This window comes from Leuresthes tenuis, unplaced genomic scaffold (assembly GCF_036924035.1).
Source record: "Leuresthes tenuis unplaced genomic scaffold, fLeuTen1.0.hap1 SCAF_17, whole genome shotgun sequence".
Lineage (NCBI taxonomy): Eukaryota > Metazoa > Chordata > Actinopteri > Atheriniformes > Atherinopsidae > Leuresthes > Leuresthes tenuis.
The window spans coordinates 34,046,100-34,063,325 of record NW_027325371.1 but is presented as its reverse complement, the minus strand read 5'-3'; the positions used below and the strand labels follow the sequence as shown (position 1 = coordinate 34,063,325).

The 17,226-nt window shown below is 39.9% G+C and overlaps 1 protein-coding gene across 7 annotated transcripts in view; it reads right to left on the bottom strand.

Moving 5' to 3' along the window:
• The window catches only part of nbr1b (NBR1 autophagy cargo receptor b), a 169,706-nt gene that overhangs the window by 20,514 nt on the left and 131,966 nt on the right, over positions 1–17,226 (bottom strand). For 4 of the 7 annotated variants that reach the window (XM_072368292.1, XM_072368293.1, XM_072368294.1 and 1 more), the window contains 4 exons: positions 16,351–16,513; positions 8,889–9,140; positions 4,360–4,406; positions 4,183–4,261 (listed from right to left, as the gene is read on the bottom strand). In XM_072368292.1, coding sequence (XP_072224393.1) covers positions 4,183–4,261; positions 4,360–4,406; positions 8,889–9,140; positions 16,351–16,513 — 541 coding nt within the window. Of the gene's footprint in view, positions 1–4,182; positions 4,262–4,359; positions 4,407–8,542; positions 8,617–8,888; positions 9,141–9,165; positions 10,543–16,350; positions 16,514–17,226 lie in introns of those variants that run through there. The other 3 variants (XR_011907978.1, XR_011907979.1, XM_072368296.1) reach the window with 2 other exon arrangements.

Below are 17,226 nucleotides of genomic sequence, written 5' to 3'. Positions count from 1 at the left end.
TGCTGTACATAAAACGCCAGGAAAGTAATTGTTCTGTCATAAGTCTCGGCTGTCGTGTCGTGGAACCATAGCGCCATCTACGGAGTGGTGGCACCGAACTTTGGAATTAGAATCATTCTGCATTTTAATACTCCTGTGAATAATAATGTGACTGCAGCATTAGTACAAATGAAATGTGTGTGTTACAATAAACCAGAGGTCCAGCCGACGGAATAACAGTCAATAAATTAAATGTTTATGTTTATGTTTATGTATTTAGCAGACGCTTTTATCCAAAGTGACTTACAAATAAAGATTTAACAAGCTATATAAAGCTAACAATAAACTACATAGAAGGAACCCACTAGTCTGACTATGTCAGAGGTGACAGAGTAGAGATAGGGTGTAGGCATAGAAAGAAGTGCAGAAAGATAAAGTGCAGAGATAGAGGGGGTAGGGAAGTACAAGGTAAGTGCTAGGATAGGAGATGCTCTCTGAAGAGCTGGGTTTTCAGGAGCTTCTTGAAGATGGACAGGGACGCCCCTGTTCTGGTAGCGCTCGGTAGGTCATTCCCCCATCGTGGGACGACACATGAAAAGAGTTTGGATTGTCTTAGGCGTGGTGTAGGCACTGCTTGACGACAATCCTGGGACGAACGGAGGTACCGAGTTGTGACATAAGCCTTTGCAAGAGCATTCAAGTAGATGGGAGCAGTTCCATTAAGCACTTTGTAAGTGTGTGTGTAATACATCTCCACTTTAATTGGTCACTCACCATAATCAATAATCTTTTCTTATTTGAACTCTGTCAACTGATTCCTGTTTACCTTGCTTATGTTTCATGTCTGAGTGACAAGTATGATATTAATGTATTCTTTGAATGTGCTTTGGGATGCAGGGATAAGGGAGATTAACTTTTCTTTTATTAAAGTTAATCTAAGAATGAAGCCCATCTGTTACGCCCAAAGGCAAGTCAGCCTTCTCACTGGTTGAAAGCTGGAAATGAAACTCCACCCTCGCCACTGAAAACCAAGTGCGCAGATATTCAAAACAATTATTTACTCGAATTTTTTACTTCTTACCTTTTTAGACCTTACAACGACTTTTCCTTTTTTTCTCTTTCCAATTGCATTTATAATATTATGCTCTTTTTGGCTCTCTGCCCTATTATACTCCTGTCCTTAGACACGTTTTTTTTTTTCTTCTCCCTGTCTCCACTTATTTCATTTTCGTGAAATTTTGGACACTCGTTTCCCAAATAAAATCTACGGGGGTCCTCTGACTGATCCATCATCAACCACTTCACTGTAGAAAGGGGATCCACAAGTATCAGCTTGGGGATTAGTTTGCCACCGGCCTGAGGAAAACTGAAAGACGTGGAAGAATACCTTGTTTGGTAATGAATAGGGCTGAGTTAAAATAACCAAGTTTTCATCCATGCAACAAGCTATCCCTGTATTTAGCCAGAGGCCGCTATAGGAATACCAAGTCCCATATCTCCCTTATCCCTTGGCTATTTCATGGAAACTGTGGTGTTAAGTCATTTATTGCCATATGTCCTGAGCGAACCTTAAGATTGCTCTTTTCGGCAATGTTAAATAAATTACCATATATAATCAATTCAATTCAATTAAATTCAGTTTTATTTATATAGCGCCAAATTACAAGAAATGTCATATCAAGGCACTTAAATAATATAGTCCAATTCAAGCCAATTGGAATTAAATTAATTGTAATCATAATCCAATGAAATCCAATTAATAAATCACAATCCATGTTTCATGTTTAAGTAATTGCGGTCAATTCAGAGAAAACTCTATCCTTCAGTAACGACCCTTAGTTGAGAAATTTTGATACATTCCTACCAATGTCATTGGGGGGGGGGTGCCCTGAGGTAAATTTAATAATTAGTTCCATATCTAAAACGCCACATACTCTCATTTCCAAAGCTACTCAGCCACAGACTTGCACCTTTGACGAAAAGGGAGACGGGAGTGCACGCACCAAGTGTGGTCCAACTGAGCCAGAACCAGAGACGGGACGGCACGCCCCAAGTGTCTTACGGAGGATCCAGAGTCAACCACTTCGCCGAAGTGGTTGTCCCAGCTTGAGAATTTGGTTGCCAGATGGCCTGAAAATAACTGGAGGACGCTGGCGAATACCTCTGTGAACCTGCTCAAAGTAAGATCGGTCCACTTCGTGTTTCCGTGTTTCATATTTCTTAAGTAATTCCGGTCAATTCATGCGAAAACTCTCTCCTTCAGTAACAACTCTTAGTTGAGAAATTTTGATACGTTCCTACCAACGTGAATGGGAGGAAGTGCCCTGAGGTAAAATCATTATATCTAGAACGCTACAAACAGCACATTTCGAAATGTTTCTTTGTTTGACTTGTCAAGTTTTCAGATTTGGCTTTCCATTTTTGGCCTTGTATGTATGTATGTATCTTGCTTTTCTTGTTTCAAATTACTTCATCTGTCTTTTCCTTGTGTTTGATACTGTTTTTATATTGAGATGTTTTTTCTCAATATTCTTCCTTCAAATGTCTCCATTTTTGCTTGTTTTTTTTCTTAATGTAAACCACTTCGTAACCGTGATTTTAAAGTTGCTATAAATAAAAATTGACATGACCTCTACCTAAAAGCAACAACATATTGGGCGTAACCACGCACTGTTTGGGGGGATCGTGTCCCCCCACTATTGAGTTAATACCAACTTTTGACGGAGCGGCTGCTGCTGAAGCTCAACAGAGCAGATTGCACAGGAAATCAGACACAGAATCAACAAAATAAACTTCCGCCCCCTTTCAAAATAAAACAAAATACGTAGTTCACGTAGCTTATCACAACTTCACATCAACATCACGTCACGACCGGTGGCGCCTCTCAGCTGTCAATCAATCAAAGAGTCTGGACGACGAGAGACTTCATTGTTGAAGTGGAACAACAGACAATAATTTATGACACAGCATATCCTATTTATAAACTTTTCCACGTTGGAGAAGCAAATGTACGTTCCGAATTATCGCGGGATCTTGCGCTCTCGCGTGAATACGGCTGACAATTTAGTTTGAAACCACCTCGCGTCGTTCTGCATTGTCATGGTTACCTAACACTTTTTCGTCAGTCAGTTGAGAGCCAAGAAAGCAAGCTAGAGTAATGGAGGATTTGATTTTGAAGAAAAATGTATGCTTTGGACAGGAAACAGATCTGTCAGAGCTTAGTTGAGCTTAACTATGAACGCCTCCAGGTTTTTGGGTAATTTATTTAGTTAATACCTTTCCATCTCAGTCCTATGCTGCCTTTCCTTTAGCTGTAGCACTTTTACACATACATACGCATCCCATGTTTATTTCTCCTCATTGTTCCAGTCAGTGTAAATAATTTTCAGTGTAAATAATCAGACTTGCTTTTTATAGTTAAAATCAAGATTTAAGTTTCATTCTTTGTACAAGTATTTAATTTCAATAAATCTAATAATAATATATTAGACTATTAGACTTTTCATTGTTAATACACAGTTTTATTTTGAGACATTGACAAAACAGAAATTAACCTGGACTTAAAAGTCCTCAGCACATTTTTTTGTTAAAAGGAAAAGTCTGTAATTTGTTACATCATTAGTTGTCCTTACTAAAATATTTACACAAACATGCTTTGGGTATTTGGTCGTTTTCCATTGGAAGCTATCCTATTTGCTATAGTACTACTGGAAGAGCATAATTGTAATTGGTAGGTGTGTTTAAGGTCAGTAAACAGTAAGCAGCTAACCAAAACAAAGTGGGGGGGCAGTCACTGTCTCAGAGAAATTACACTATTCCTTTAGATGTGAATTCACATGGTCAATGTAGTCCTCTAAACTTTGTTCTAAATGTCCAAATTTTCATATATAAATATAGAATTGTAGGCAATGCACTTAACAATTTTTTTTTTTGGACCCCCCCCCCCAATGTCTAAACCATGGTTATGCCCTTATACAATTTGTACAGTACAGTATGTTATTAAAATTTGTGATATATCAGATTTTGTTCTTGTTTATAAGACCCAAGTTTAATTGATTGCATTTTGACTACAGTGAGTAATATTCAAAACTTTTAGATTACAAATAAAACTAAGGCACAAATGCTAATTTCAGTACGACTAAATTGAACTCTTTGTGTGTGTGTTGGGGGGGGGGGGGTTGTGCGTGTGTGAGTGAGCATAACCTTGGGTCCTCAGAGTTGTCATCTTCTGTGTCCTCAGTAGCTTCAACTTTGCCCGTCAGAATTTGTTGAGCGCCAGAGGCTACATCACAACATAACAGAACATTATTCCAGACTGCCTGACACACTCACACGTCTGTTCAGTTTGATATATAACTGATTTGACAGCAATGCACTTACCATCCTCAGTTTGGTATAGGTCTGAGCTCTCTGTTGCTTCCCGAGCACTGGAAACATCAACATCAACTGTACATATCAAAGTATTTAGACAATTGTGTTCCATTTTATCTTCAGTCACTTACAGCAGCCAGAGAAACAAAAAATAAAGCACTCCAATACTTTCCAAAAAGAGAGAAAACAGATAATGAGGTATTATGTTAGATCTGCACAAGGACTATAACAATGGCTAAGGCACCTTTGCTGCATGCCATTCCCTGTCTTTTATATTTTGATTTTTTTTTTCTTCACATACTATATCTAGTTTTGGTCATCCGGTAAAGTTATAAAACTGCTGTAAATTGGTAATATCCCAACTATCAATAATGAACTCACAAACAATGTTGAGAGGTTTTGCTGGCAAATGATAACAACTGGCTCATCAGCCATTTTGAGGGCAATCCTCCTGGAGATGCGGCCGGCGCTGGAGCACAACACAGCACGGAGCCATGCGCTGCATGGGCCACAGATGATGTGCACACTGGGGTTTAAGCAACCAGGGCATTCTAGAGGGAGCTGGCCAACCGATTGGGACTGTGCCAGTCGACCATGAGCCGAGCCGAGCCATGCCAGCCAAGTGGGACGGAATTATCTGCATCTCAGCAGGTATATCAAATTCCCACAATGCAGTTGAACAGGCCAAAATTAGAGCGCAATTTGAAGCGAAAGCCAGTTTCCTAATGTAATTGGAGCTATCAACTGCACACACAGTGCTATAAAAGCGCCATCACATGATGAATTTTGCTGGTTAAACAACAGCTTAAGATCTTTCTAACAAGCCCCTGATCGTCTCTATGTGCAAATGTGAATAACCCCGTGTGTGAAGTGTGAAATGTCTTAATCAGCCTCACCTTTTCCCCGGCGCACTTCTGCACTAGGTTACTGTATGAACATGTTTGTTGTAAATTACACAAATACATAGTTATTTACCATGGGGGTAATCAGGGTCACCCACACTCCCACCACCCCTGAGAGAGCAGTGTCACCCATAGTTGTGCCGACTCTCTGTTCAAACAGCCTCCCACGCCTGTTTTGGCCACACTTCAGCAGTGGGCAGTCAGTCTCCGCTTAATATCCATTTTAATATCGGACCACTTCTTTTTCACCTCTGCTTGTGTGTGCTTCTCAGACCCCACAGTATTAAAGGCCTCGCTAACACTCTCCCACCCACTCCTCTTACATTTGCTGCTTCTACTGTAGGACAGTGTGCCAAAGAGCACATTTTTGCAGGCCTCCACTTCAGAAAATAGCACCTCCATCTCGCTTTCCGTGAAGTAGTCTCCATCTGGTGTTTAAATTGGCTGAGTTGTTCCTGAAGGTCAGGGTGTGGTGTGACACTGGTACGGGGGAGCTGTTCTCTCAGCTCGGTCAACTCTACCTCTAGCATAGCCAGTCTGTCTCTCAGGAGGTTGATGGTGTGCTGGTCTGGATGCTGGTTGTTGTGGTCAGGCATGGGGAGGCTTTGAGCAGTGCCATGGACCTGACTGTTGACTGTGTGTGGTGATGGTGAGGGGAGAGCTCGGTGTGCTTCCTGTGTTCCTTTTAGATGCTGCTGTTTTCTTCAGCGTAGGAAAGCTCTGTACAAAGGAACCAAGGGCAGCTTAATTTCCTTGCACTACAACTGTACCATTTTGGTAGAAGTTGATGGTCAATATCCTTCTCTCTTGGCACTTCATCTTCAAAGATCTGAATTTGTCTTCCCTTGCCGATTCCTCTTTTGATGTAGAAGCTGTAGTGCTTTGATATGGCTGTATGCCATGCAGTGATATGGTCAGTGTAAAACTGCTGATTGGTAATAACACCAGTGTTATTAAAGCGGTCACCATATTAAGTCTCTGTATATTCTCTTTGGATTCTATGTTTGACCTGTATTTTTCCATTTTCTGAATTTATCTCCTCAGGGTATTAAAAAAACTGGAGAAGCAATGTGTATCTTAAAGCTGCTGCTGTCGTTTCAATGACCATGTTGCTATAACAACCAAATGACTGCCAAGGTTGTAATGATTCTAGTTAGCTACCTAGCAACAATACAAAAACAAAACAAAAACGCACTTACTTAGCTAGCAAGAAGCAACAAGTAAGCTTCTCCTCTGCCTTTCTTGTTCTCAGGTTAGTGTTATTGTCTCATCTGGTTACTTGTGGGAAGCCGAGTCTCATAGAGCAGTTGGCAGTTGGTTAGCAATGTTTGTCAGTTGGAATGAAAATAAACCTACATTGAGGTTTCTCTCACATGGTTGTGGAGGAATCTTGGCCCACTCTTCTGTCCAACGTTGCTTCCGTTCATTGAGGTTTGCAGCATTGGTTTCTGCACAGCTCTCTTAAGGTCCCACCACAATATTTCAGTCAGGTTGAGGTATGGACTTTGAGTGGACCATTGTAACACCTTGATTCTTTTCTTTTTCACACATTCTGTTGTAGATTTGCTGTTGTGTTTCGGATTATTGTTTGTTGGTGACCCAGTTTCAGCCCAGCTTTAGCTATCAACAGTGTCAAGATTTATGCTTTGATTCATGTCTTGTCTCGTCGTTTTCTGTTTTATTTTATCCCTCTCGTTTCAGGTACCTTGCCCTTCCTCCTGTGTCAAGTGTTTGTCTTCCCTGATTCCCAAAGTGTTTCCACCTGTTCCCCATGGCTCCTCATGTGCTCAAATAGTCTGTGTCTCCCTTGTCTTGTGCCAGGGTGTTGGTTTCTACCATGAGCCTCACCCTCGCGCCCTTGAGCCTGTAGTCGAGCAATTCTCCTGCAGAGCGTATCCTTTGTTGTAATTTATTCTTTATCCATAGCTTTAGTTTTATCACGGTAAGTTTCATAGCTGGGTTTTGTTCCTTCGGTTTTTTTTTGGAGTGATCTTTGTTGTAATCTTTTATAGTCATCTCCGTTAGTGGAGATTTTGTGTTCGTTTAATGTTAAAGTTTTATAGTTTGTTTTTTTTTGTGTGTGTTTTGTTCGTAAAGATTTTTGTGCCGCCGTTATAGGTGTGCTTATAGATAGTTGTTAAGGTTACATAGTGTCTTGGTTTTTGTTTAAGTCCGCCTCAGTTGGAGAGCGTGAGTTTATTTTGTTACCTTTAATAGCCTTTTGTTTTCCTCCTAGAGTGGAGAGGTTTTATGTGTTAATTTTCATAGCTGCACTCTCTTCATCCATAGCTATTGAGGAGAGTGCTCGGGAGTTTCACAGCCTCTTTGCTTTGCTCTGTGTGGAGAACCTCAACCTATTGTTTAAAAATAAACCTCTTGGTTTTGAACTCGACCCTCCATCTGTGTCCTGTGTCCGAGGCCTTGACAAACAGATGGCCTCACATTTGTTTACATTTACAGAGGAGTTTGTGGTGGACGCAATGACTGTAAGTGGAGAGCTTGAATGCACCTATAGTTGTTTATCTCCCTCCTTGCCTAGCCCTGGCCAGTATCAAAAGCTTGTGTATGGCATCTGTCTCTATGAGTTTGACCTTGTGTGTGTTAACAGGTGCCAACCTGGATGGGTTAAAAGCAGAGGACAAATTTTGTGTGTATGCATGACAAATAAATCTAATCTTAATCTTATTGAATCTAGGATTTTATTTGAGAAAACATAGTAAATATTTTACAAAAAGTTATCTATTCCAATAAAGGTCTGAAGGCAGTACTGAGACTATTACTGTCAATGTCTATGTGAATTTTAAAATACCCAGCTATAATGACTTTGTGATTGTTTAAAATTCATTGAGATAAAGTGGAAGTGCAAATCACATTTGCTGTGACTTGGTATTATTTAAATAAAACTGAACTGAATTAAAAAGTCAGAGATCATATAAAAACTTGCTTTAGGTTATGACACAATATAGCAGCCCTGATCATGTTGCAACGTGTATGTTCTGCAGTGGAAAATAATGTAGTGGCAAAGTACGCAACTGTCAGAGGCAAAAGTGCCATGGTATAATCCATTATATAGTGTTCACTCAAACCACTATGGAAAAGATTGAAGGTGAAGGTCTAAGACCGAAACAATTCCATTCCATTCAATTCAATTCAGTTTTATTTATATAGCGCCAAATCACAACAAATGTCAGCTCAAGGCACTTAATAATGTTGTCCAATTCAAGCCAATTGGAATTCAATTCATTGTAATCATAATCCAATGAAATCATCCATCCATCCATTTTCTATACCGTCAATCCGTGGTCGGGTAGCGGGTGGGCTGGAGCCTATCCCAGCAGTCATCGGGCGAAAGGCGGGGTACACCCTGGATCGCCAGTCCAATGAAATCAAATTAATTAATTTAAAAATAATCCAATTCATTCATGAAGAGCCAATTCAAAAACAATATCTTAGCTAAGGAAACCAACAGGTTGCACCGAAACAACATAAATGTTTTTGGGGTTATACAATAGGCACAAATTTGTTCAGCTACTTTGGATTTATTTATCCTTCCCTCTTGCACCGTCTAATGTTATCTTGTCTTTGACTTGGTAAAACCCACAAAAACACTTTCAAAGGAAGCACTTTCATACTGACCTTGGTGTGATGGTGGCTTTAGGTGGTGCCGCTATTTCAGGTGTCAGAGGCTCATCATCGAGTGTCTGAGATGGGCAAAGTATGTCACTGGGACAACTGGTTGGTGACATGTCCATCCCTAGAATTACTGTGGCTTTACTTGTTTGTCCCAGCTCTTTCTCTCCTGTGGTACTGCCATGGAGGTCAGAACAAGGGTTATCTGAATCTGAAGGTGATTTATCTGGAATTTCACCAGGATGGGACAGTGCAGAGCTGCAAGAGGACAAAAAAGAAGGTGAAATGAAAGGGAAGTTAACAAGACTATCCATGCAGCAGCTGCACTAGAGGTATTTATTTTTATTTAGGAATTTAATATAATAATTTTGCCTGTTGAGGTTGGACGGTCGTGCTTCTGAAGAGGGCAGACGTGTCGCTGCTTCCTCCTGCTGCTTACTGCTTAATTTGCTTTTAAATTGTTTCTATTTCTTTCCACGTCCAAGTCTTGGATATAATTTTATTATTTTTCTTTTAAGTGAACCAAGACTTTTTAAATAATTTCTAATAATGTTTTATTCTTTATACAACTTATCTGACGAGCCAGCAACTCCGTGTGCGTGGCCTACACACAGCTGAAGCCTGATTTACAGTGTCCGATGAGCCCCGCCCCTACTAGAGCAGCCGAAGCGACGGAGCCCAGCCCCACCCCCTCCTGTCCCTCCACGCTGCCATCATGTTCCGTCTCTGCAGTCTGATATGTGATGTGTGGAGGGTCCAGGCTGTGTGGATTTTGACAGTCGAGACTTTCCCAGGACAAGCTGGGACCCTGTCTATTAGAAGGTTTTAAAATTTCTGTACTTTTAGGTGACCGAAGGAGAAATGTGGCCCAGTCAAAACACAGAGCGTTGCACTCTGAAAGATCTTTAAATAAAGTAATCATACCTTGTGTGCCACAGACTGCTCCCAAACACGAAGGGGCAAATAATACCTCTAAAACACTTAAGTTGGCTTTATTAAATGTTAGGTCTTTAGCTGGGAAAACATTCTTAATTAATTATTTTATCACTGAGCACACCCTGGATTTTATGTTAACTGAAACTTGGTTGGAACAAAATAACAGTGCTGCTGTTCTCATTGAGTCGACCCGTCCTGGTTACAGTTTTATCAGCGAAGCCAGAGTGAGCAGGAGAGGAGGAGGGGTCGCAGTCTTATTCAATGAATCATTGAATGAATTTAACATCTATATGGACAACCCTCAGGACAAAGGGACTAAAGACCTGAATAACACTCTGGACAACTTTGGGCTGACTCAGCATGTAACAGAGCCCATGCACAATAGGGGGCACACTCTAGACTTAGTGATCTCTAAGGATCTGAGCATATCAAAGATTACTGTGCCTGATGTGGGCCTGTCTGACCATTCCTGTGTTTTCTTTGAGAGTACAATTTCAGTGCACACAAATGTCTCAACAGCAGTGGTCTCAAAACGGTGTATAACTGAAAACAGTAGTGAGCTCTTTGACTAGGTCTTCTATTTAACACCTGCCCTGTCCGGGGTTCAGTCAGTGAGCTTGTCAGTAGCTTCAATGCTAAAATGTTAAATGTTATGGATAGTATTGCTCCCATCAAGGTGAAGGTTATCCCTGGAAGGAAGAAGTCTCCATGGCGAAATTCCACACTGGTGAAAAATGGGAAAAGAGAGTGTCGGAAAGCTGAGCACAGATGGAGAAAAACAAATCTCCAGGTTCATTATGACATCTATAAAGAGAAACTTCACTCTTATAATTTACAACTGAGGAATGCAAAGAAATCCTACTTCTCTGACATCATCACCAAAAACAGTCATAATGCTCGGGCCTTATTTGCCACAGTTGACAGGCTAACAAACCCTCCTGTGTCAGTGGCAACTGAACTCCATTCCACCATGGCCTGCAATGACTTTGCCAAATTCTTCATAGACAAAGTCCAAAATATTAGACAAGCAGTTGGTACATCAGCAGCAGGTTCAGCATATGTACCGTGTCCACGAAAACCGGTTTAAACACCATGACACTGTTTCAACCCATTAACAGTAAAGACCTGGAGGACATCTTACATCACCTGAACTCCTCCTCTTGCTGTTTAGACATCCTACCAACAGGTTTTTTCAAAGGGGTCTCAAAGACTTTGGAGTCAGACCTGTTACTGATTGTGAACTTGTCCTTAACGTCAGGTGTGTTTCCAGAGCCACAAAAACCAGCTGTAATTAAACCTCTGCTGAAAAAAGGACAATCTCGACAAGATGCTAATGAACAACTACAGGCCCATCTCAAATCTCCCATTTTTAATTAAGATCATTGATAAAGTGGTTTTTCAACAGCTTAATTATTTTTTAACACAAAATAACTGCTATGATATATTACTCAAACGACTGGAGAACTGGGCTGGTCTTTCCGGAACTGTACTAAACTGGTTTAAAACATACTTAGAGAGCAGGAAGTACTTTGTATCAATAGGTAACTTTACATCTGAGCAGACAAGAATCACATGTGGAGTTCCCCAAGGTTCCATCCTGGGACCTCTTCTGTTTAACATCTACATGCTCCCACTGGCACAGATTATAAAAAACAACAAAATAAACTACCATAGCTATGCAGATCACACGCAGATATATATTACAATGTCACCAGGAGACCGAGGCCCTGTACAGGGCCTTGGTAAATGCATTGAGGAAATTAATGACTGGATGTGCCACAACTTCCTCCAGCTAAACAAAAACAAAACTGAGGCAATTGTCTTTGGATCCAAAGATAAACGATTGAAAGTCACCACAGAGCTTCAATTAAGCTAAAAACTACCAACCAGGCCAGAAATCTGGGTGTAGTGATGGACTCAGACCTAAATTTGGACAAACACATTAAGGCAATAACAAAGTCAGCCTACTATCACCTTAAGAAGATCTCAAGGTTAAAAGATCTGATGTCTCAGCAGGACCTGGAAAAACTAGTCCATGCATTCATCTTTAGTAGGCTTGATTATTGTAAAAGCATCTTTACAGGTCTGCCTAAAAAGTCAGTCCTCACTAAGACCAAAAAAGTGGAGCACATCAGTCCAGCTCTGAAGTCTTTACACTGGCTGCCAGTCCATCAGATGATAGACTTTAAAGTTCTGATGCTGGTCTACAAAGCTCTGAATTGTCTAGGACCAAAATACATCAGTGACCTCCTAACCCACTGTGAACCTTCCAGACCCCCCAGGTCATCTGGATCCGTTTTTTTTATCAGTTTCCAGAGTCAAAACCAGACATGGAGAAGCTGTATTCAGCTTCTATGCTCTACATGTCTGGAACAAACTCTCAGAAAGCCTGAAACTCTCAGATCAGCTGAAACACTCAGTGTATTTATGCCTGCACCCTATCTCTACTCTGTCACCTCTGACAGAGTCAGACTCCTGGGTTCCTTCTATGTAGTTTATTGTTAGCTTTTTATATAGCTTGTTATATCTTCATTTGTAAGTCGCTTTGGATAAAAGCGTCTGCTAAATACATAAACATAAACATAAGTCCAGGTTGAAGACACATCTATTTTCAGCTACATTTGAATAAGCTTGAGTTTCAAAACGGAATCATATTTTAACTACTGATTTTATCTTTTATATATATAATTTTTTCTGATTTTATCTATTGGTCTTATTTCTTTCTTTTGTTTAAATTTTGAATCATGCTTTTTATTTCCTCTGTTTTAATCTGTAAAGCACTTTGAATCACCTTGTCGTTGAATTGTGCTATACAAATAAACTTGCCTTGCCTTGTTGATTACCCCCATTAGGTAGGTTGTGGGTTTTTTATTTTTTATTATTCATAGTTTTTTCTCAGAAGGATTTCTGTTCTGTTTCATGTCTTGTCTCGTCATTTCCTGTTTCATTTTGAAAAAAGCACTGACCTCCTCCTCTTGTTTCAGGTATCTTGCCCTTCCTCCCGTGTCAAGCGTCTCGTTGTCTTCCCAGATTCCCAAGTGTTTCCACCTGTTCCCCTTGGTCCCTCATGTGTTCAAATAGTCTGCGTTTCCCTTGTCTTGTGGCAGTATGTTGTCAAGATTCGAGCTGCATTACCAGCCCTTCGTCTTGTTTCTTGAACCACAGATTCCACGAGCCTGCAGTGAGCGATCCTCCTGCAGTGCTGTCTTGTGTTGTAATTTATTCTTACCCATAGCCTAAGTTTATTTATTAGACACGGTAAGTTTCATTGCTTTGTTTCGTCCTCCGTTTGCAAGTAGTGATTTTTCGTTGTTACCATTCATAGTCGGCTCCGTAATAGCGTTTCGTTATCGTTAAAGTTCATAGAGCCTCTGTTTTGTTAAGAGACTGTGTCTTTGTTTTGTTAAGCGTTCATAGCTTTTTGTTTTCCTCCCAGTTGGAGAGTTTTATGTTTGTAACTTTCATAGCTGCGCTCTTCCTCCGCCTAGTTACTGAGGAGAGCGCTTCGGTTTTCATAACCGCCCTGTATTGCTGTTCTCTGTGTGCTGCATTTAAATAATAAAAACCCTCTTGGAACCCATACTGCCCTTCATCTGTGTCCTGAGTCCGCTGGGTAAACTGACAATACCAAATTTTGATGTAGGTAGATGATAAAAGAAATGGAGCATGGCGGAAGACGACCAGACTTGGATTTTTTTTTTTAGTTTCAGGGCACTGCAAGATTAGCATTATAAGACCACATTTAACTGCATCTCCTAGCATCTCTCTTCCACCTGATCTGAATGATCAAACCATCAGTAAAATCAGTTTAAATGTTGTAAGATTAAGCTGCAGTAGATCTACAGGACTGTTTTCTTTATTTATCTATTTACTTTGGTTCTAGAATGTGTCACACCATATTGGCAGAAAGATGTAGTAACTCTGGTCATATCCTGTGTATTTATATATTTTTTTTTCAATGAAACAGATCTTTGAAAGATTTCTTTGTGCTGGTTTGAAAGCTGTGCTATTTGGGTGGATTCCCATCATACTTCTGAACTTTTCAACATCTGTTATGAGTTTCTATGTCGATGCAAGATTTCTTTACAAACACGAGCATCTTACTTGAACTTTCCACATGCCAACTAAAGCCCCCAAAAAATGGATGTTGGGCAGGAGCAATACAAAGAAACAGAGGGAGAAAGTTTAAACCAAGTTTGCCCTCTATATTGATTGAGTGTCTAGCTATTAATATGGACGCACCTTGAGTGAATATCCAGAAAGCGGTATTACTTGGTTCACTCTGACATGGCTGCCGGAGCATACTCCAACGGTAAAATAGTTATTCAAGTCGGTGGTAATGACACCCAGTTACGCCAATCAGAGGTCACTACAATTAATATTGCATCAGTGTGTAATTTTGCCAAAACAATGTCGGATTCTGTAGTTTTCTCTGTACCCCTGCCAAATCTGTCGTATCTCTTCATTCAATTGCTGGTTGTCTAGATGGTGTCCAACAAACAATGTGGGCTACATAGATAATTGGCAATCTTTCTGGAGAAAACCTGTTCTGATGAGGAGCGACGGCATCCATCCCACTTTGGAAGGAGCGGCTCTCATTTCTAGAAATATGGACGAATTCATTAGTCACCCAAAAACATGACAACCCAGGGTTGAGACCAGGATGCAGAGTTGTAGTCTTACACACTTCTCTGCGGCTTCCCACCTGATGCTGCTGCCCCCCCCCCAAATCAAAAAACACAAATGGAGCAAATCCTCTTGTGCAAAAAAAAATTTAAAACAAAAACTTTAACTGAACAAAAACATCAAACTATTAAATGTGGTTTGCTGAGTATTAGATCTCTCCTTCTTTCACTTTCGTAGTATTGCTAAAATCAGGAACATCCTGTCTCAGGGTGATGCAGAAAAACTAGTCCATGTATTTGTTACTTCAAGACTGGACTACTGTAATTCTTTATTATTGGGCTGTCCCACATATTCTCTGAAAAGCCTCCAGCTGATCCAAAATGCTGCAGCCAGAGTTCTGATGAGAACTAAGAGGAGAGATCATGTTTCTCCAGTTTTAGCTTCTCTTCATTGGCTCCCTGTTAAATTCAGAATAGAATTAAATATTATTCTCCTCACATATGAAGCTCTTGATGACCGAGCTCCATCATATCTTAAAGATCTCATTGTACGATATTTTCCTAACAGAGCACTTTGCTCCCAAACTGCAGGTTTACTTGTTCTTCCCAGAGTCTCTAAAAGTACAATGGGAGGCAGAGCCTTCATTTATCAGGCCCCTCTCTTGTGGAATAAGCTGCCAGTAAATGTGTGTTGTCATTATTCTGTCTTTGTTTTGTTTTTTTATTGTCTTTAGTTGCCTTTGGGGTGGGGGGAGTGGAATATTTTATAGTCATGTAAATATAAGTATTGTTGAATGTATAAAATGTTCTCTTTTCTGTAAACTGTTAAAACTCAATAAACACATGTTTATATAAAAAAAGAAAGCTTTCAAGGAGGGAGACAGGGCGTTGTTGAGAACTGCTAAAAAACAGTTGAAAAGAAGATAACAGAGAGCAAGGAGGAACACAAAAAAAGATAGAAAGAAAGCTCAAGCAAAATAATGTGAGAGTTCATGGTCAGGGATGAAAAACATCCCAGGCTTTAATGACGATCAGACTGATGGAGGCCTGGCCAGAGTCGATGAGTTGAAAATGTATTTCAATCGGGTGTTGGATGGATAATGTCTACAATGAAAAAAATAAATAAATAAAGGTCAAAGTAAATTGAACAATCACTGTATTCTTGTCACAGCTCATGTTTTGTTAACTCTTGTTTTCAAGTTATTTGTTATGTTTTTAGGTTTTCTGTTATGTTCTTAGATTCAGTTCTTGTCATGTTTCTCCCCTGCCATCAGCTTCACTCACATCACCTGTTTCATTGTCATCAGCTGCATGTCATTCACTAATCACTCCCTCCACAGCATTTAGTCTCCTGGTTTCCTTTCACTCATCGCAGATTCCTCACCTACCCGCTACGTCTTGCTCACGAAAGTTAAGTTTGGTTTCTTGCCTCATAGCCATAGTTCATAGTCATAGTATTTATTCCATGCCATAGTCTTGTTTTGTCTTTTCAAAGTTAAGTATTTTTTTGAGATCTGGCTCTGCCGCGCCTTTTGTTCTGGCTCTTGTTTTTGTGAATAAACCTTTTTGAATTCAAAGAACTGCATCTGGGTCCTACCTCACCAATGATCTGTGACTATTCTTTATTGTTTTAGTTGCTTTTTCTGTACCATCCTATCTTTATATGATTTGGGGTCCTTGTGAGCTACCAACGCCAAGACATGCCAAGTCCTTATGTCAAGAGTAGAAAGTTGGCTCTGGCACAGCTTTGATCTCCCATAGTGCTCTGATACTCTGATACTAAATGTAACCATGCTTTAGAGCCACCAGACATCCTAATGACAGATGTGGTAATGTTTATTACAATATATTGTATATTGTAAAGGTTTTGATAGGCAATATTACTCGAAAACCATCAGCGCTAATACCTGTACATTGACTCCCCTAGTGGCCGACTGGTGTCAAAGCAATCAGGGAGAATGATGATGTAATCCTCTGAAGATGTGGAGGAGGAGCGACTTCTTGTCCCTTCTCTCTTTTCCTTCTCTGGTTTCTTCATTCTGGAGATACTGCAGGACTGCTCAACTTGATCTATGAAGAAATCAGTAAAACAACCTTCAAGATCATTGTTAGCTACAACGTCAGTCGAAGGACACACCTACCCCTTCCTTTTGATTGAGTTTGTATGTCTAAACATTTGAATAGTTCTGCATTGTTGTGATAAGTCCTATCCTCTAAGTTTGTAATTACTTTGGCGCAGTAATATCAGTCTTAATTGAAAGAGTTCAGTAATAGGTTAGGGAAATACTTAGCTTGTTTACTGACATAAGTGTAGGTACATCCATTTCATATTTGTGTAAAAAAGCAGAGATGAAATTGATTATCTTTATATGTAAATGTATACAAACTTACATCTACATATATATATATATATATATATATATATATATATATATATACACACACATTTGTATGTGTACCTTTTGTCTGTTGATGAACTAATAGGTTGCTTGCTATCTAGGCTGCTGGGGGGCCTCTTATGTCACAACTTTTCTCATTTTGCTCTATTTTCCCCCCCATTTAATTTCTCATATGACATTATGTACATATGGCATTATTGTTGTCATTAACTTGTGTTTATCAGTCTCAACAGGTATCTTCACTGGCTACCTGCTCTATGAAGAATCACTTTCAAAATTCTCCTAATAGTCCATAATATATTTATGAACTGTCCATAATGTATTTACGGACTGTTAGGTAGCAGTGGCAGTAGGACACGGTTATATCTATGATTTGTCTTCAGA